General features: G+C 46.5%; 1 protein-coding gene across 4 annotated transcripts in view; it reads right to left on the reverse strand.

The window, feature by feature from the left end:
- Positions 1–2417: 2417 nt before the first annotated feature.
- The window catches only part of anapc2 (anaphase promoting complex subunit 2), an 80568-nt gene continuing 61913 nt past the window's right edge, over positions 2418–21072 (reverse strand). The window contains exons 11-14 of one of the 4 annotated variants that reach the window (XM_070862964.1): positions 19502–19631; positions 18320–18555; positions 12010–12245; positions 2418–2868 (exon numbers count right to left, since the gene is read on the reverse strand). In XM_070862964.1, the coding sequence (XP_070719065.1) occupies positions 12033–12245; positions 18320–18555; positions 19502–19631 (579 nt within the window). In that variant the 3' untranslated portion in view covers positions 2418–2868; positions 12010–12032. Of the gene's footprint in view, positions 2869–12009; positions 12246–14132; positions 15172–15420; positions 15607–15884; positions 16417–18319; positions 18556–19501; positions 19632–21072 lie in introns of those variants that run through there. The other 3 variants (XR_011588032.1, XR_011588031.1, XM_070862965.1) reach the window with 3 other exon arrangements.

Here is a 21072-nt window from a genome sequence, read left to right on the forward strand (position 1 = left end):
TGTATCTCGCAGCACAGAATACAAAAACAGGGAGTTGTTAAACTTCAGATTATAGACAAGTTTAAAGACATTGCCGTTCATTTTTCCAAAGATGAATGGGCGGAGCTAAGTGAATGGGAAAAGATCCGGTATAAGAATGTGAAGCGGAACTATGAAACCGTCCTTGCAACAGGTTTGTACAAAATCCATTTTTTCCTCTCTTTCTACATTTCTCCCTCCTGAAAATGTTGGTACGTACTGGCTTACGTTCCTTCCAATATTACACTCAAGTGGATATTCTCCTCATTACGAGGTCAGACATTTTAGCTGGGATTGTCCATTTCACCACTGCTAGCACACATTAGGAAAGCATATCAGGAAATTCAGTATCCTCGACCTGTGATACTCTGAAGATTAAATTAATGGCTGTGAAATTACAGGCTGATGTTCAGAATTTCCCAATATGCGCTGCTTGTGAGGGTTAGGAGTGCTAAAGCAAAAAATCCTATCTGAGTGTTGATAGGCTTGTGATGTGGTGGACAGCAAAACAGATCCTGAACCTGCCTTCACCTGATGGGCACACGTGTATTTTTCAGCAGAAAAACTGGATAGTGACCAAGAGGTGAAACTCCTGACTGATATTTTTACATAAGACATAAGACATAAGAATTAGGAACAGGAGTAGGCCATCTAGCCCCTCGAGCCTGCTCCGCCACAACAAGATCATGGCTGATTTGGCCGTGGACTTGACTATTCCAATGCTTCCCCTTCCTAACCCGAAGTGAGGCCACTTATAACATTTCTGTAGTCACTGTGGCTGAGATGAGCTAACTGCACAGACCAGGCATCGGATGTGGGTCTTTCTTGTCTTTATGGCCCTGTTCCATTGTTAGACAGTACATTTTACCTTTTAAGGCCCCGACCTGCCGCAGATGTTCCCTCGCAGGTCGGGGCCTTCACCCTGCTCCCAGGGCCCGCAGCTCCGCTCCTTTTAAGGCCCCGACCTGCCGCAGATGTTCCCTCTTAAAGTAATTATCTTTATTTTACTCAGGACAACAAGGAATCACAATTCATCAGCTAACACGGGGCAAAAAGATAGTATCTTTGTTTTTGGCAGCTGCTTTCATATTCAGACACAATCCAATGGCTGAGAACTCCGAAACTGACAGCATCCATGAAGTGCAGGTTGAAATTGCCACCTTCGCTAAATAAAGCAGCATGAGTTTTAAAGTGAGAGACAGAAACACCAGCTATAATCTCACCAATATCTTTCTTGAAATAAGTAGATAGCAATTCCATTTCCTCCTCCCCTTCATGTCTAAGAATAGCTCAAAGTCGAGTACGTTTGCTGAGGCACAGAGTGGTGACTGCCTCTTCAAGGTTCTCCTCATCCATGCCTTTGTTACCATTAGACTTGACTATTCCAATGCTCTCCTGGCTGGCCTCCCATGTTCTACCCTACGTAACTTGAGGTTATCTAAAGCTCTGCTGCCCGTGTTCTAACTCGTACCAAGTCCTGCTCACCCATCACCCCTGTGCTTGTTGACCTACAATTGCTCCCGGTTTACTGTTGGATAATCTACCTCCCGTGTGTTTGTGGAATTATATAGCTCAAAAGGCTCAGATGCATTTACAAGTAGCTTAACTTTCACCAAAAGTTGTTAACTCATTCACTACCAAAGACATCTATGGGCATACTTCTGCCACAGGTATTGGTTATGGAAGAACAAGCTTTTGGTCATTTGTCCTAATATCTTTTTATGTGACTTGGTGTCAAATGTTGTTTTATAATGCTCCTGTGAAACGCCTTGGCACATCTTACTATGTTAAAGGCACTATATAAATACAAGTTGCTGTTGCAGTGCCACCCCACATTTATTCAAAATATTTAATAAAACAATTTAAGTTATGTGCACTTTAAAAGAGCAACTTGTTAAGCAAATAGGAATCATAATTTCCTCAGTCTTCCCCATTTTCTGAAAATCTATAACGCCCAGTTATTACCCTGCACTTATTCCAAGACTATAAGCTGTTAAAGTGCAGAATTGTCACACAGGCTTCAGGAGGCTATCACTCCATTCTTTAAAGATGATCTTTACTGCAGCCCTGGATAACTCAGGTAGTTCGATTCGTTCTCTCTCTAACTTAAAGGGGGAGGTCAAGACTACGGGGTGTCTGCCTCTCCCAAATGCTTGGTCTCAGGTGAGTGCAATCAAACTTCAGGCCAGGTTCATAGGCAGAGACGTTAAACACCGACGCAGATCAACTGGAACAGTGGAGAAAACATTCGTCCTACACGCTGATCACAAAGTGGGGAGATGCCCACAACCCAGCGGATCTTTGGCTGCTGGCTTGAGAGCAAGAACTAGACTGCTATCTTTTGAAATTCTAAACAGGAGTATAGCTCTGTAGAAGCTAACATAAATATAACATTTAAAGAATTTGCAAAGTGAACTTTAATTGGCACATCTGTGATCACCAATACTTCTGTGCCACTCACTGGCTGGTCATGGGGGTGAATATAAAGATTAATCTGGTTCCTTACAGACATTCGGGTAAATGATGGGAGTTACTGTTGGATAATCTACCTCCCGTGTGTCTGTGGAATTATATAGCTCAAAAGCATTTACAAGTAGCTTAACTTTCACCAAAAGTTGTTAACTCATTCACTACCAAAGTCATCTTGGGCATACTTCTGCCATAGGTATTGGTTGTGGAAGAATCCAGGTGAAGGTGAACAAGCAAAATCCCGCAGCTTTCAAAGTTCTTGTAGTTACGGCCGAGTTGGCAGAGCTGACTGCTTCAATATTCCTTCCAAACAAGGCTTTGGATCATCGGTCACAGATGATAGCAAGTCGCAAGCTCAAACAAGGATCCCCTCTGCCAGTCCTGTGAAGTTAGAAAATATTAGAGCTGAGAAACAGAACAGCCCTCTTTCCGATTAGAAACAGAGATTTTTCTTCCAAGGAACTCATGTTTGGGACGGGGTGGGTGGAGTGGGGGTCAGGAGGTCAAGGGTGTAATTTGTTAAAATGGTTCATTTTCCTATTTGGACATCCAATGTCAACATTTAGAACTTTCAGGTCAGTCATCCACAAGCAAATGGAAGGTAAAGGTCCCTCTACACCTTCCCAAAGAACTAGGGGCTGGATTTTCGGTTCTGCTCATTTCGGGGTGATAAAATTAGCGCCGGGAAATGGTTTGTGCCTGCAGCCACAAAATTTGCCACCTGGGCCCTGAGTGTGGAGCGGAGCGCTAAGGGAGGCGTTGCACACCTCTTTTATGGCGCAAAGCCGGCTGAGCAACTGAAAATCTGTTGCTGAAGAGCCAGCCTCGGAGCGCCATAAGAGAGGCTTGTGTGGGGAAAAAACAGACAAAAAACATTCCCAATACCTTGTCCACCCCACATTAGGATAAATCGCAGATAGAAATAAACAAAACAATCAAGCTTACCTCATTCATTACTTCCTTCACTCACTGCCACCGAGACAGCTAACCAGGCAGTCTCACTACGGCACGCTACGGGGCACGAGAAGATTGGTGCCAATCAAACATCGGTGTGCTGTCGAAACCGGTGGCGTTCCACACCGGCTCGACACTCCCGGGTGGTGCTGCTCAGCGGTACCCGCAAAACTGACAACCAATTTCCCGGTGTGGCGCTGGGAGTTGGCCGCCCGACCAAAACCAGCCCCGTCGCCATTACCGCCCCTTCTGGGGACGAACAGAGGCAGCAACACAGGGAAAATGCAGACTCCTTATCTCCAACACACAGCACAGTGCGAATTTTGCTTTGTGACATTCTGCAACTACTTCAACTATTTCTACAGTACTTACAACTGCTGCTGGACAGAGGTGCCACAAAGCATTTCAAATACCACGGTGGGGCACAATCACTGTAACAAAGTTTGAATTGTTTCCCTCATTTATTTATAGCTCAGATTATGGAGCAAGTAAAAAGATCAGTCAGATTACTGCCCAGACGATGAAGATGAAAATGTACCCCATGTCATTTCATCAGATCAAATTGTTCCATTTCTTTAATTTAATGAACAGCCGTGTTACTTTGATGAAAAACAATTATTTCTGCTCCATTTTATCGATGTGACACAGACAGGCAGAAAGGCTCAGATTTCTCAGCATCTTCGGACATCCTTTGTGATTAACATGACATGTGGCTAAATGTGTTTGGAAAATTTCACTTCAAAACATCTACCAAAAGTATTGATTTTGAAGTATTGAAAAAGACTGCAAGTTCTGGTTATTGTGATGATACTAAAGGCTCCAGTGATACGATGCTCTACATGAGGGTGAGACCAACTGAACTTAATGTAAAGAACCAGAACTTCAGGATTTGCCAGAAACTTATAGGCTCCATCTGAAGACAATCTTACGAAGGGTCACTGACCCATTACAGACTGTCTAGTTGCCAATAATGCTTATATAGATTGTACTTTAGGATTTGCTGATTTTGTGCTTCATATTACTAATTCATTTTGAATATAGTTGTTTTATTCTGTAATCTTCTGGTCCGTGTGTGAAGACAGTTTATCTTAAATCGTGTACAGATTAACAGTTGCTCCCTCGATACAATTAGAATTCTGCAGAACTTCAAGGCTAATTTCTACAGCAAAACTATACATTCTTCAGCAGGTCTATCTAGTTTCTGCAACACGTGACCAACTGGCTGACACATATTTATGACTGGTGAATTTATTTTTTAAAAAACAGCTCAAGTTAGAGAAAGGAAGGTGAACACAAAACAACAACTACCTCTCCACCATCTCTCTCAACCTCTCGGCTACCTCTGTGCTGTCAAGACTGCTTGTCCAACATCCAGTCATGGAATCATAGAAATTTACAGCATGGAAGGATACCATTTCGGCCCATCGTGTCCACGTCGGGCACAAAGAGCAATCCGGCTAAATCCCACTTTCCAGCTCTTGGTCAGTAGCCCTGCAGGTTACAGCACTTCAAGTGCACATCCAAGTACTTTTTAAATGTGGCGAGGGTTTCTGCCTCTATCACCCTTTCAGGCAGTGAGTTCCAGATCCTCACCACCCTCTGGGTGAAGGCATTTCCCCTTAAATTCCCTCTAAACCTCCGATCAATTACTTTAAATCTATGCCCCCTGGTTCTTGACCCCTCTGCCAAAGGAAGTAGATCCATCCTATCTCGGCCCTTCATAATTTTATACACCTCAATAAGGTATCCCCTCAGTCTCCCCTGTTCCAAAGAAAACAAACCCAGCCTATCCAATCTTTCCTCATAACAAGCAGTCAGTCGAGGGGGCGGGAGCTCTGAGCAGCGCGTGTCCGGGGTCAGTGAGAGGCCTATAAAGGCCAGCGGGAGTCGAGCAGTTCGAGCAGTCGGTCGAGGAGGCGGGAGCTCTGAGCAGCGCGAGTCCAGGGTCGGCAGAGGCCTATAAAGGCCAGCGGGAGTCGAGCAGTTCGAGCAGTCGGTCGAGGAGGCGGGAGCTCTGAGCAGCGCGAGTCCAGGGTCAGTGAGAGGCCTATAAAGGCCAGCGGGAGTCGAGCAGTTCGAGCAGTCGGTCGAGGAGGCGGGAGCTCTGAGCAGCGCGAGTCCAGGGTCGGCAGAGGCCTATAAAGGCCAGCGGGAGTCGAGCAGTTCGAGCAGTCGGTCGAGGAGGCGGGAGCTCTGAGCAGCGCGAGTCCAGGGTCGGCAGAGGCCTATAAAGGCCAGCGGGAGTCGAGCAGTTCGAGCAGTCGGTCGAGGAGGCGGGAGCTCTGAGCAGCGCGAGTCCAGGGTCGGCAGAGGCCTATAAAGGCCAGCGGGAGTCGAGCAGTTCGAGCAGTCAGTCGAGGAGGCGGGAGCTCTGAGCAGCGCGAGTCCAGGGTCGGCGAGAGGCGTATTGGTGCAGCTACAGGGAGAAGGCAAAAAAGAAGTAGAAAGAAACAGAAAGGTGACGTCACAGCCAAGGGGGTAAGTGATTGGCTGGTGATTGGTGAGTAGTTTTTCTTTTTTCTCTTCTATAACAGTTAGTAACTTTTAACATTGTTGTTGCCAATTTAAGTGTATCTAAGGGTTAAGTCATGGCAGGGGAACTCGGTCACGTGATATTCTCCTCCTGTACCATGTGGGAACTGAGGGACGCTTCCGGTGTCCCTGACGACTACATCTGCGGGAAGTGTATCTGCCTCCAGCTCCTGACGGACCGCGTTGTGGAATTGGAGCTGAGGATGGATTCACTCTGGAGCATCCACGATGCTGAGAACGACTTGAGTAGCACGTGTAGCGAGTTGGTCTTACCGCAGGAGAAGGGTCCACAGCCAACTAGGGAATGGAAGACCAGCAGGAAGAGTAGTGCAAGGAAGGTAGTGCAGGGGTCCCCTGTGGTCATCCCCCTGCAAAACAGATACACTGCTTTGAGTGCTGTTGAGGGGGATGACTCATCAGGGGAGGGCAGCAGCAGCCAAGTTCATGGCACCGTGGCTGGCTCTGTTGCACAGGAGGGCAGGAAAAAGAGTGGGAGAGCGATAGTGATAGGGGATTCAATTGTGAGGGGAATAGATAGGCGTTTCTGCGGCCGCAACCGAGACTCCAGGATGGTATGTTGCCTCCCTGGTGCAAGGGTCAAGGATGTCTCGGAGCGGGTGCAGGACATTCTAAAAAGGGAGGGAGAACAGCCAGTTGTCGTGGTGCACATTGGTACCAACGACATAGGTAAAAAAAGGGATGAGGTCCTACGAAACGAATTTAAGGAGCTCGGAGCTAAATTAAAAAGTAGGACCTCAAAAGTAGTAATCTCGGGATTGCTACCAGTGCCACGTGCTAGTCAGAGTAGGAATCGCAGGATAGCGCAGATGAATACGTGGCTTGAACAGTGGTGCAGCAGGGAGGGATTCAAATTCCTGGGGCATTGGAACCGGTTCTGGGGGAGATGGGACCAGTACAAACCGGACGGTCTGCACCTGGGCAGGACGGGAACCAATGTCCTAGGGGGAGTGTTTGCTAGTGCTGTTGGGGAGGAGTTAAACTAATATGGCAGGGGGATGGGAACCAATGCAGGGAGACAGAGGGAAACAAAAAGGAGACAAAAGCAAAAGACAGAAAGGAGATGAGGAAAAGTGGAGGGCAGAGAAACCCAAGAAAAAGAACAAAAAGGGCCACTGTACAGCAAAATTCTAAAAGGACAAAGGGTATTAAAAAAACAAGCCTGAAGGCTTTGTGTCTTAATGCAAGGAGTATCCGTAATAAGGTGGATGAATTAACTGTGCAAATAGATGTTAACAAATATGATGTGATTGGGATTACGGAGACGTGGCTCCAGGATGATCAGGGCTGGGAACTCAACATCCAGGGGTATTCAACTTTCAGGAAGGATATAATAAAAGGAAAAGGAGGTGGGGTAGCATTGCTGGTTAAAGAGGAGATTAATGCAATAGTTAGGAAGGACATTAGCTTGGATGATGTGGAATCTATATGGGTAGAGCTGCAGAACACCAAAGGGCAAAAAACATTAGTGGGAGTTGTGTACAGACCTCCAAACAGTAGTAGTGATGTTGGGGAGGGCATCAAACAGGAAATTAGGGGTGCATGCAATAAAGGTGCAGCAGTTATAATGGGTGACTTTAATATGCACATAGATTGGGCTAGCCAAACTGGAAGCAATAAGGTGGGGGATGATTTCCTGGAGTGCATAAGGGATGGTTTTCTACACCAATATGTCGAGGAACCAACTAGGGAGGAGGCCATCTTCGACTGGGTGTTTGTGTAATGAGAGAGGATTAATTAGCAATCTCGTTGTGCGAGGCCCCTTGGGGAAGAGTGACCATAATATGGTGGAATTCTGCATTAGGATGGAGAATGAAACAGTTAATTCAGAGACCATGGTCCAGAACTTAAAGAAGGGTAACTTTGAAGGTATGAGGCGTGAATTGGCTAGGATAGATTGGCGAATGATACTTAAGGGGTTGACTATGGATGGGCAATGGCAGACATTTAGAGACCGCATGGATGAACTACGACAATTGTACATTCCTGTCTGGCGTAAACATAAAAAAGGGAAGGTGGCTCAACCGTGGCTATCAAGGGAAATCAGGGATAGTATTAAAGCCAAGGAAGTGGCATACAAATTGGCCAGAAATAGCAGCGAACCCGGGGACTGGGAGAAATGTAGAACTCAGCAGAGGAGGACAAAGGGTTTGATTAGGGCAGGGAAAATGGAGTACGAGAAGAAGCTTGCAGGGAACATTAAGACAGATTGCAAAAGTTTCTATAGATATGTAAAGAGAAAAAGGTTAGTAAAGACAAACGTAGGTCCCCTGCAGTCAGAATCAGCGGAAGTCATAACGGGGAACAAAGAAATGGCAGACCAATTGAACAAGTACTTTGGTTCGGTATTCACTAAGGAGGACACAAACAACTTTCCGGATATAAAAGGGGTCGGAGGGTCTAGTAAGGAGGTGGAACTGAGGGAAATCCTTATTAGTCGGGAAATTGTGTTGGGGAAATTGATGGGATTAAAGGCCGATAAATCCCCAGGGCCTGATGGTCTGCATCCCAGAGTACTTAATGAGGTGGCCTTGGAAATAGCGGATGCATTGACAGTCATTTTCCAACATTCCATTGACTCTGGATCAGTTCCTATCGAGTGGAGGGTAGCCAATGTAACCCCACTTTTTAAAAAAGGAGGGAGAGAGAAAACAGGGAATTATAGACCAGTCAGCCTGGCCTCAGTAGTGGGTAAAATGATGGAATCAATTATTAAGGATGTCATAGCAGCGCATTTGGAAAGAGGTGACATGATAGGTCCAAGTCAGCATGGATTTGTGAAAGGGAAATCATGCTTGACAAATCTTCTGGAATTTTTTGAGGATGTTTCCAGTAGAGTGGACAAGGGAGAACCAGTTGATGTGGTATATTTGGACTTTCAGAAGGCTTTCGACAAGGTCCCACACAAGAGATTAATGTGCAAAGTTAAAGCACATGGGATTGGGGGTAGTGTGCTGACGTGGATTGAGAACTGGTTGTCAGACAGGAAGCAAAGAGTAGGAGTAAATGGGTACTTTTCAGAATGGCAGGCAGTGACTAGTGGGGTACCGCAAGGTTCTGTGCTGGGGCCCCAGCTGTTTACACTGTACATTAATGATTTAGACGAGGGGATTAAATGTAGTATCTCCAAATTTGCGGATGACACTAAGTTGGGTGGCAGTGTGAGCTGCGAGGAGGATGCTATGAGGCTGCAGAGTGACTTGGATAGTTAGGTGAGTGGGCAAATGCATGGCAGATGAAGTATAATGTGGATAAATGTGAGGTTATCCACTTTGGTGGTAAAAACAGAGAGACAGACTATTATCTGAATGGTGACAGATTAGGAAAAGGGGAGGTGCAACGAGACCTGGGTGTCATGGTACATCAGTCATTGAAGGTTGGCATGCAGGTACAGCAGGCGGTTAAGAAAGCAAATGGCATGTTGGCCTTCATAGCGAGGGGATTTGAGTACAGGGGCAGGAAGGTGTTGCTACAGTTGTACAGGGCCTTGGTGAGGCCACACCTGGAGTATTGTGTACAGTTTTGGTCTCCTAACTTGAGGAAGGACATTCTTGCTATTGAGGGAGTGCAGCGAAGGTTCACCAGACTGATTCCCGGGATGGTGGGACTGACCTATCAAGAAAGACTGGATCAACTGGGCTTGTATTCCCTGGAGTTCAGAAGAATGAGAGGGGACCTCATAGAAACGTTTAAAATTCTGACGGGTTTCGACAGGTTAGATGCAGGAAGAATGTTCCCAATGTTGGGGAAGTCCAGAACCAGGGATCACAGTCTAAGGATAAGGGGTAAGCCATTTAGGACCGAGATGAGGAGAAACTTCTTCACGCAGAGAGTGGTGAACCTGTGGAATTCTCTACCACAGAAAGTTGTTGAGGCCAATTCACTAAATATATTCAAAAGGGAGTTAGATGAAGTCCTTACTACTAGGAGGATCAAGGGGCATGGCGAGAAAGCAGGAATGGGGTACTGAAGTTGCATGTTCAGCCATGAACTCATTGAATGGCGGTGCAGGCTAGAAGGGCCGAATGGCCTACTCCTGCACCTATTTTCTATGTTTCTATGTTTCTAAATTCTTCAGTCAACATCCTCATAAAGCTCCTCTGTACCCTCTCTAGTGCAATCACATCTTTCCTGTAATGTGGTGACCAGAACTGCATGCAGTACTCTAGCTGTGGTCTAACTCGTGTTTTATACAGTTCAAGCATAACCTGCTCTTGTATTCTATGCCTCGGCTAATAAAGGCAAGTATCCCGTATGCCCTCTGAACCACCTTATCTACCAGGCCTGCTACTTTCAGGGATCTGTGGACTGCAAGGTCCATTTGTTCCTCTACAATTCTCAGTGTCATACCATTTAATGTGTATTCCTTTGTCTTGTTAGCCCTCCCCAAATGCATTACCTCACACTTCTCCGGATTGAATTCCATTTGCCACTGTTCTGCCCACCTGACCAATACATTAATATCTTCCTGCAGTCTACAGCTTTCTTCTTCATTATCAACCACACAGCTGATTTTAGTATCATTTGCAAACTTCTTAATCATACCCCCTACATTCAAGTCTAAACCATTGATATATACCACAGAAAGCAAGGGACCTAGTACTGAGCTTTGGATGAGCCACAATTTTCCCCAACTAAATACTGAGAAGACCCAAGCTATCGTTTTTGGCCCTCACTATAAACTTCATACTCTCACCACCCAATCCCCCTCCAGTCAAGTGTCTCAGGCTGAACCAGACTGCTCGCTACCTCAGCATCCTATTCAACCACGAGCTCCGTGGTTTCATTAGAACAGCAGAGATTACAAAGTGATTAGAGGTGTTTCAAATAATGATGGGATGGCACAGAGTAGATAGAAACAGTCCGTATTTCAATGATTCAAAACAATGGGACATAGATGTAAGATTGAATATAAGAGATTTGGGATAGAGAGCAAGAGAAACTTCTCTTTTTTTCTCAAGGCTGTGGAATACAGAATAGGTTAGTCGAGGGTTATTACAACTAGTGTGGTCATTAATTACAGGCCATGTACAACCTGGGTTCTGGTCAAGTTCAGCAGGTGGTCTCTCATTGGAGGCTCATTATAACAGGAGACCTTCCCAACAGAACACTACAGTCGGCAAAGACAGGGTCGCTCATTATGTAACTGTCTGTAGCTTGTCTGCAACTTTCTGATTTATAATATCTGATTTTTCGCTGAGAGTTTGGTGAGACTATCTTAAATCTAGCAAGCTCTCACAGCAATTGGGATGTTTGTTAAGCTCTGGATAAGCACTTCATTACAGCTTCCAGATCATAAAGCCAAGGTGCTTGCATGAAAACTTCTCAATGTGTGAGGGAAGACAGTTTTATGGAAACCACAAATTGTAACAATTCCAGCATTTAATTGTATAATTAAACAGCAGGAATATTTACATAAACATTTATTTCCAAAAATTAAACCTTGCAGCACTGCAAAAACATTCATCCAGGCCTCGCTGAGCTCCAGGTACCACTCACTTGGTGGAGGCCCTTTCCTGTTAATGAGTAATAATAGCATGGTGGAATTTTGCCTTCACCTTCTGAGCAGTAATCTACCCGTGTGTCCTGGTCACATTGATCACACAAATGTATCAATTAGCTATTGGTCCTTCCAATGAATGACTGAAAATCTGCTTTAAACCATGGGACGAGGAAGAAGGAAGCAAAAGATATTCAAGTTAGAAAATAGATTAGGTAGAAAAATAATAAAAATAAAAGTTGGGAAAATAAAGTGAATACATTGGGGCAGAACAGAAACTGTGGAGCAAAATCAAAATCTTCAGTGTTTACACGTTGAGTTTAGTTAGCAACATGGAGTAGTGTTAGTGTCTATTCCAGTGCCATTCTACATGAGCTGAGCGCTTCCAAAACCAAGGTCCAAGGACATATTTCTGGACATCAAGACAGCCCCAGGATCAATACTACAGCCCATCACTCTTAAAGCGGATGGAAACTCAGATATTCCAACCTACAGAAAAAAAAAAGACAGTAGCTTACCTTTCTGGGCATGGGTCCTACATTCAGCAGTTGGATTTGGGAAGCCGGTACACGCCGCCAGAGTAGACGAGCTGGTGGTCCTTTACTTTCTTCTGTAAAAATGCCTGAAGCTCCTGCATGTCAATTTCGGCCATTACCGGCCCCGTCATCACAAACATCTTGAGCATGGTGTGAATACGCTCCAGTGGTAAGCTCTCAAGATTGGTCAGCATACCCTGGATGTAGGTCCAGAAAAGCTGTGAAACACAAATTAGGCATCTTTACTTGAAATGCACTAAAACAGGATTTGTGCTCAATCCCCCCCTTCCTTCCCCTCTCCCCCCATTCCTCGGGTTTGTACATCAGCTTTGTATATCATCCAGTATTTTACTCCCATTGAAAGACTATTTCATTACATGTTAAACATGTATTTTGTGAAATCACCTGTGTATTAACCAAAAACACCTGAAGACTACCAACAGATTGTAAAGCACGTTATAGTCTTACACATCCACCGCGATTTATTGTAACTTTTAAATTTCTTGAAATGATCACCTTTTTCATATTAATCAAACAAGTATACAGTAGTATTAAAGCCTAAAATTTGTCAAGCTTTGCAAAACTGAGAAAAAGCAGCATTCTGCTTTCACACAATTAACACAGTGTGAGAATCAACTAACTGGTCTTGGGACTAGATAAGAAACTGGGGCCGAAATTCAGGCACACCAGAAAGCTGGCGCACCTATGATTTCTTACCTGTTTTTACCGCCGGGAGCATGGAGGCGGCCGTCTGATCCATTTTCAGGACTCTGAAGCTTTTTTTACGTTGGACCGGAAGCCGGTCATAAAGGGGACAGAAGTGCGGCAGTAAGTGAGGCTGAGGGGCGGGATGGGGACTTCGCTGCTGTCACCACGCTCTCTCCCCTCCATTAAAGGGGAGAGAATCGAGCCACTGGGCCACCAGGGAGGGTTTTGGCCGGGCAGCAGTCTGGCACCCAAGAGTGCGCCAAGAGGGGGTGCCAGGCTGCCTGTTGGCGGCCAGGCCGAACCCGGGGGCACAATAGTCTGGCTGACATGGAAGTCGGCCGGCAAAAAAAAATTATATGGCGGTCGCGACATTCGACCCTCCCCTTTAATTTCTGCTGCAACGTCAGGGCCGAGAGAGAGTAGACAAGGTGCATCGACAGAAAAAGCTGTCGGGGGCACCGCGCGACCGGGCATCGATTTTTCTTGCTGAATTTGGGTCGTGAAAAATGGAGGTGAGGGATTGCAGCGGTGCGAGCTTTTATGTCGTGCTTGCGGCAGTCAGCAGCATCGGGGCAGAAGTGGGGAAAGGCCGAAATATCCCCTAAATTTGGGTCGGGGCGGCCAGTTGACCACAAAGCGGTGGCCATGGGATTCCACCCAAAGGTCGCCGCAAACGGGCAGTAACGGGTCTTACTGAGACCCTGAATTTAGGCCTCGCTGTCTTTACAAGGGTCTTATAATTACCAGGCCTGGGACCAGACAATAGGCTAGAACCTCCACTTTTTTTGCCTGCTTAACGCGCACTTAACCGTTGAAATGACGAATAACGCCCAGATAGCGCCCATTTTGGCACAAAATGAAAACTGACAGGCATTTTTAGGAGACTTATCGCCGAGTGTTATTTTCCCCATGTGCTTAATGCCGAGAAAAAATATTACCACAGAATGGGCGATTTCAACGCCCATATTATCACCCAGCGTTACTTTCCTCACCGACTTAACGCCGAGATTCAATAATTACGGCCAGCGACTGTTTTTGGTCATTAAGAGCATTTTTACCCAAACTAGCGGCCATGGAGATCGCCCACCGTCAATTTCACCACCTCGCACACGTATCGACCAGAATATTGCCCGTTCAAAAAAACGCCCACAAAAAGTGGAACTAACCGGGACGGATGCCAGCGGTGTGGCTGGCATTTGTTAAATCCCACTCTTTCGTGGAGAGCTGATATCGGAAAGATTTGCATGAAAGAGCGCTGATGTGTGACAACGCTGACATACTGCTGTGTGTGTAGCTCAGACATCAATGGTGCCCATCATCTTGGTGCCAGTTAATGTTTACGTTGATTGATGTTAAGTTGTATTTAACCCTTTCACAGTAAGGAATTACCAGTGTGTAACGGTCCAGCTATCTGAGACAATGTGCAACAAGATTATGTCCAATAACAAAAGTTTAATACCAACATTGGTCTGAAATCATAAGTAACACAGCCAATAACACTCATCCCCCGCCCAAATCCCACTTTTTCCACCATTGACATAAATCACATGGCCAACATGTCCAACACAGAATACAAAGGCAAAGCAGGAGCATGATCCCCAGCCCCCACACATTGCATAGACCCAGATGGAGATATAACACAGCTATCACCTGCGCACATGCACCTCACTTTCCTTCCCCCCTCTCTTTCTTCTCCCCACCTCTATCCCTGGCGCCTGGCCGAAGAGCTCCTCAGGCGGTGTCTCATTGGGGGGGGGGGATGAAGGCAGATGCGGTGGTTGAACAGGTACGAGAGCAGGGGGTGCCGAGGGGGCAACATTCTCTGATGCAGAAGCAGGATCTTGGTCCTTGCTCACATCTGTCGTTCGCAGTGGTGATGCAGAACGTAGGGATGGAGTGCTGTGCTCTGGGACCACTGGGAGGGCTGTGGCAGCAGTGTTCCTGGCTATCGCATCCAAAGACTCCACCATGCACAGAATGGTGGCCAGGTGTCGGGATATGCCCCCCAAAGCTTCGATGAGCTGGTCACCAATTTCGACAGTCCTCCTGGACAACTGAACCAGCTCTCTGCTGTCATGGCGCGCTCGTGGAACAGACCTGCCGCGTCCACGAGGCCTCCGCGGGCCGACGCCGTCCTGGGGACAAATGGGGTGCCCTGTGGTGAGGTGCTTGGGGCCAGTACCTCCAGAGTGGAGGCGGGAATGACCGGAGGACCACTAGATGGCCTTGGGGTGTAATGGCTTCTGGAGCATGGCGATGCAGTTTCTTCGAAGTCCGCGCTCTCATCTGTTCTCGTCGAGAACAGACCCAGCGGATTGACGGGCGAGAATCGGAGCTCCTCAGCATCAGATGTAGTAGGATCGTCCGCCGACTCCTGCCCCGCGTCCCCAACTTCTGGCCTCTGTGACCTTGCCTGGGGCCGCGCTGCTGGCTGAGCTGCAAGACACAAATGAGGTTATTAGAGGAGAAGGGGGAGCTAGGATGACAAGGTGAGTCCAGCGCTACCCACACCATATGCACGACAAAAGCACCACCGCTCTCAAAATCATTGCAGACATCACATTTCATAACCATCAACACATTATGGATTGCAATGATTTTCATTAGGGCAGCATTATTTCTATGACACTTTTAGAAATCATCTATCATATATGATTGTTCGGATATGAGTGAGTGTGACATCTATTGACTTTACATCACGCAATGGTGTAAGCTTTACTCACGTGGCATCACTTCAGGGTCTGCAGATGTGTCCGAGGGTGCTTCCCCACGAGTGCAAGCACTCGTTCCTCCATGTCAGTGATGTCGCTGGGGTCTGGTGGCCCCCCCATCCGTTCGCCTCTGCATGGACCTCATCATCGATAGCTTCTTCTGCAAAAGGTGACAGGACGACATGGCATGAGATCATTGCGTGATATCATTGCTAGGTACTGTCACAGATACTGATACAACACATAACCGACAGATGTAATCATGATTATGATGATTATTATCATTCTTTACCTAAAGACGTACACCGTGACCGCAGGCTTTGAGTAAAACATTCCCGGTAAAAGTGCAAGACCTCACATCTGCTAATAGTCACTCATGACTGTTACAAATCAAATTATATAAATATATAAGTACATGTAAATCAATGTAATACTTACTCTTGCAAATCCCACTAGGTCGTTCCATCATTTGCGGCATTGGTTGCCCTCACGAACCTCGTTGGTCGCCGATGAGACCACCTCTGCTATCTCGGTCCATATCCTCTGGTACGACTTTGGGGTGGGCTTCCCACGCCCTCCCTGTGTCAAATCACCCCAGCGTGACTCAACCTGCCTCGTCCGAGAACCTCCTGGCTCTTTTGCGGCCTCCAATGTGCTCCTCTCCCACCTCACTTCTCTCTCCAGCGTCAGTCTCCACGGCATGCTGTGATGCCTCCTCCTCTCCCTCCATTATAGGGCAAATTTGATCAAATATGTGGCTGTTAACAGCTACTTTTTGTTTGCCTACTTGCTGTGAAGCTCAAGTCTCTCTCCTTCCTCCCAAAGCTGCCACACCACACCCAGCCACGCCTTCAGTCCCTCTGAGCTCCCTCTCTCTCTCTGTCTTCTCTTCTGCGTATGTCATGATGACCCTTGACCTCCTGAATCGCAGGAATCGAGCGTTGCCATGCCATTGCCAAGGATGGCCACACTTTACGGCAGAAGGTCAAAAAAATTTAACGTTACCACCCATTTGATATCACTCACGGTAACGCCCATTTTCAAAAATGTAAACTAGGTGTTTTGAGAATGGGCGAGAAACTGGCTATCTGAAAATCCTTTTTTACCACCCACGCCGGAAATAACGCCCATTTTTGGGCGATAAGCTCAAAAGTGGAGGTTCTAGCCCAATGTCTGTAGCACCGGAGATAACAGGTCCTGAAGTTGCTAGCTAGGCCTTGGGAAAAAGTAAGAGCCAGATAAGATGGAGGAACTGCCCTCTTCCTCTGTTGTAGGTCGATGATTGGTCAGCCATGAAGGGATGGCAACTTGAGGACCAGTCAATCACCCCATGTCCATCAAAGGTAGGGATGGAGCGTGGGCTGACTCTGCTTTCCTTTGTCTGAAAGAAACTCGATGGCCTATTGGCCACCCCACCCTTTGGAAAGACCCTAATCGGGTAGATACCTGTGTCAAAATCGATCTCTGTAACTGCCCTCAACAGTGGCATAAAAGGGGACCACTTATGAGAGTTAGGCTGTCGAGCACTAGGAGCAAGGGCTGACCCTGGAAAGGAACCAGGCAATGGCCCACGAGGGGAGGATCTGGATCTGAACAGAGATTACCCCAGGTGGGGTGAGGACAAGACCAGGGCCAATGAGCAGAGGATACCCCAGGTGGAGTGAGGTGGAAGAGACCCCAGGTGAGGTGGAAACTTCCTTCAAGACTCCTATCAAGCGGGCACAACCTTTGTGTAATATCTAATAAAATACCACTTTACCATATTGGAGTCACATCAAACAATTGGGAAAGGGTGCAAAACCCCTGACATCATTGCCTTTCTCTTCATGTGCGAGCCTCGACAGAGATTGCCAGCACACTTTAACCGAGGCTCTGTCTGCCCTCCCAGGTGGATGTAATAAATCCCATGGCACAATTGGAAGAGCAGGGGAGTTCTCCCGGTGTCTTGGCCAACACTGATTTCTCAACCAACGTCACTTACACAGATTATCTGATTATTATCACATTGTTGCAACGGGCCACATCGTCCACATGCCCAACATGAGACTCCCAAAGCAAGCGCTCTATTCGGAACTCCTACACAGCATGCAATCCCCAGGTGGGCAGAGGAAACGTTTCAAGGACACCCTCAAAACCTCTTGATAAAGTGCAACATTCCCACCGACACCTGGGAATCCCTGGCCAAAGACCGCCCTAAGTGGAGGAAGAGCATCCAGGAGGGCCCTGAGCACCTTGAGTCTCGTCGCCGAGAACATGCAGAAAACAAGCGCAGGCAACGGAAGGAGCGTGCAGCAAACCAGACACCCCACCCACCCTTTCTCTCAACGATTGTTTGTCCCACCTGTGACAGAGACTGTAATTCCCGTATTGGACTGTACAGTCACCTGATAACTCACTTTTGGATTGGAAGCAACTCTTCCTCGATTTCAAAGGATTGCCTATGATGATGATGTTTGTGGGATCTTGCTGTGTGCTAATTGGCTGTCGCGTTTCCTAAATTACCACAGTGACTAAACTTCAAAAGTAAGTCACAGGCTGTGAAGCATTTTGCAATGTCCTGAAGTCGTGAAAAGCACTTTATAAATGCAAGTCTTTCTTTATCTTTCAGACATAAGGGGCATCAGAAACTTTTACAATCCTGTCCTCACACAATGCCCACACAGGCACAAGGTCAATGGATAGCCATCTACACTGGTGATATCAGGATGGGCTCAACAGCCTTTATATACGGCTAAACTGTCGCTCTGGGATTTTATGATCGTCTGAACATCATGTCTAGTAAAGGGGATGTAGTATTTACCTTGATTATTTTAGCAAAAGATCCAACAACATCAAGTTACTTTGCAGGCAATGAATTATAAAGTAAGCTCTACCTGTAATTCCTCCTCTTTCTGATCAGCCTGTGAAGCCATGGCGGAGTCTCCCTCCTCGTCACTATCAATCAAAACCATTTTCTCCTGTTGATCCTTCTGTTGCTCCTCAATCACAGTAAATGTGTCTGTGGGATCCTCTTTTAGGACCCCCTGTTGCTGCCAAAGAGCAATTTTCCTTCTCAGGGCATTGACAGGAACTTTAAGTACATCACTGAGCTCGTCCAGCATCCACGTGCCTAGAGATACACACACATTAAACAAGAACTCAGCTCAGGTTCTGCACTAGCACTTCCAGTACATGAATCATTTCAGGTACCAAATCTCCTTGTACGAGTACAAGTATAATCTAAGGGCTTCACTGCACCCTAATTCATAATCAGAAAAATTCTTGAAACTACTCAAAGGAATGCAAGAATTTTGAGAGGAAAAAGTCACTGGGTCCTTTAAGCTCTCCAATGCCCCAGCTAGTTAAGGTGGCTGAACCATACTGACATCAAAGTTCCCAGCTTGGAACAGTGGCTTGTGACGAACTTGTTGGGACGGCGTAATTGGTCTCAGCTTCCTGGGGTTAGGGAGGAGGAACAGGAGAGAAATGTATTTTAAAAATCAACCAGGGTTTCCAAACCTGACTGTTATACAGTGATCCCACAAAGTGAGGACAGGACTGGGGTCAGCTATGATGCCCATGCAGTTGCATAGCCCACTGACACTTACTGTCCCGCCTCAGACCATCAAACATTGTCACTTTTATTCAGGTCGTGGAGAGTGAGCAATGCTGGTGAAATCATACCCCAGCAAAGGATGCAAGTCTTCAGGAGAGGCGGTGATGGGAGAAAATAGGCAGAAAAAATAAAGCCGATCTTTTTTTCAACTTCACCTTCCCACAGACTCAAATGTGCTTCAGTGGTTTTTCCTGGTTATTTAGATCACAAATTAATGTTGACAATGGCCAGAGGGAGAAAAAAACAAGGGTGGAGCCAGAACAAGGTTCTCTATGTAGTAGAATGGGGAAGGACCCATACCACACCTGTTTTAGCAAGTATTGTGCCCCAGGCATTCCCTTGATACAGCAATCTCTCTATCTGTCCATTGAGGATAGCTGAATGATGAACATTATTTTTATGCTCAGTTGGGATAATGTAGGTTCAAACCTCTGAGGTGAAATCACACGGAGATACTTACTCTTCTGCTGGAAGTGCATAATAATGGCAGCATGGACGGGGGAGACAGACAAAGACAATGTTCGATCTGCCAACTCGATCTCCAGGTCAGCATTTCCCAGGTGAGGTTTCCAGTTCAACGATCTCATGGCCTGAAAGAGATGAAACCATGTACTAAAATTAAGGGACCACAAGAGAGAAACCTTGATGGCATTGGCCTTTGAAGTCATTTCAGTTAGCACCAACAAATCGAGCTCAGGGCTGCATCTCTCTAGCACTGGAAAAAAACGCACCACGTCCAGCTCGGATCCTTAAAGCATAGAAACATAGAAACATAGAAAATAGATGCAGGAGTTGGCCATTCAGCCCTTCTAGCCTGCACTGCCATTCAATGAGTTCATGGCTGAACATGAAACTTCAGTACCCCATTCCTGCTTTCTCGCCATAACCCTTGATCCCCCGAGTAGTAAGGACTTCATCTAACTCCCTTTTGAATATATTTAGTGAATTGGCCTCAACTACTTTCTGTGGTAGAGAATTCCACAGGTTCACCACTCTCTGGGTGAAGAAGTTTTTCCTCATCTCGGTCCTAAATGGCTTACCCCTTATCCTCAGACTGTGACCCCTGGTTCTGGACTTCCCCAACATTGGGAACATTCTTCCTGCATCTAACCTGTCTAAACCCGTCAGAATTTTAAACGTTTCCATGAGGTCCCCTCTCATTCTTCTGAACTCCAGTGAATACAAGCCCAGTTGATCCAGTCTTTCTTGATAGGTCAGTCCCGCCATCCCGGGAATCAGTCTGGTGAATCTTCGCTGCACTCCCTCAATAGCAAGAATGTCCTTCCTCAAGTTAGGAGACCAAAACTGTACACAATACTCCAGGTGTGGCCTCACCAAGGCCCTGTACAACTGTAGCAACACCTCCCTGCCCCTGTATTCAAATCCCCTCGCTATGAAGGCCAACATGCCATTCACTTTCTTAACCGCCTGCTGTACCTGCATGCTAACCTTTAATGACTGATGTACCATGACACCCAGGTCTCGTTGCACCTTCCCTTTTCCTAATCTGTCACCATTCAGATAATAGTCTGTCTCTCTGTTTTTACCACCAAAGTGGATAACCTCACATTTATCCACATTATACTTCATCTGCCATGCATTTGCCCACTCACCTAACCTATCCAAGTCACTCTGCAACCTAATAGCATCCTCCTCGCAGCTCACACTGCCACCCAACTTAGTGTCATCCGCAAATTTGGAGATACTGCATTTAATCCCCTCGTCTAAATCATTAATGTACAATGTAAACAGCTGGGGCCCCAGCACAGAACCTTGCGGCACCCCACTAGTCACTGCCTGCCATTCTGAAAAGTACCTGTTTACTCCTACTCTTTGCTTCCTGTCTGACAACCAGTTCTCAATCCACGTCAGCACACTACCCCCAATCCCATGTGCTTTAACTTTGCACATTAATCTCTTGTGTGGGACCTTGTCGAAAGTCTTCTGAAAGTCCAAATATACCACATCAACTGGTTCTCCTTTGTCCACTTTACTGGAAACATCCTCAAAAAATTCCAGAAGATTTGTCAA

This window comes from Pristiophorus japonicus, chromosome 20, assembly GCF_044704955.1.
Source record: "Pristiophorus japonicus isolate sPriJap1 chromosome 20, sPriJap1.hap1, whole genome shotgun sequence".
Lineage (NCBI taxonomy): Eukaryota > Metazoa > Chordata > Chondrichthyes > Pristiophoridae > Pristiophorus > Pristiophorus japonicus.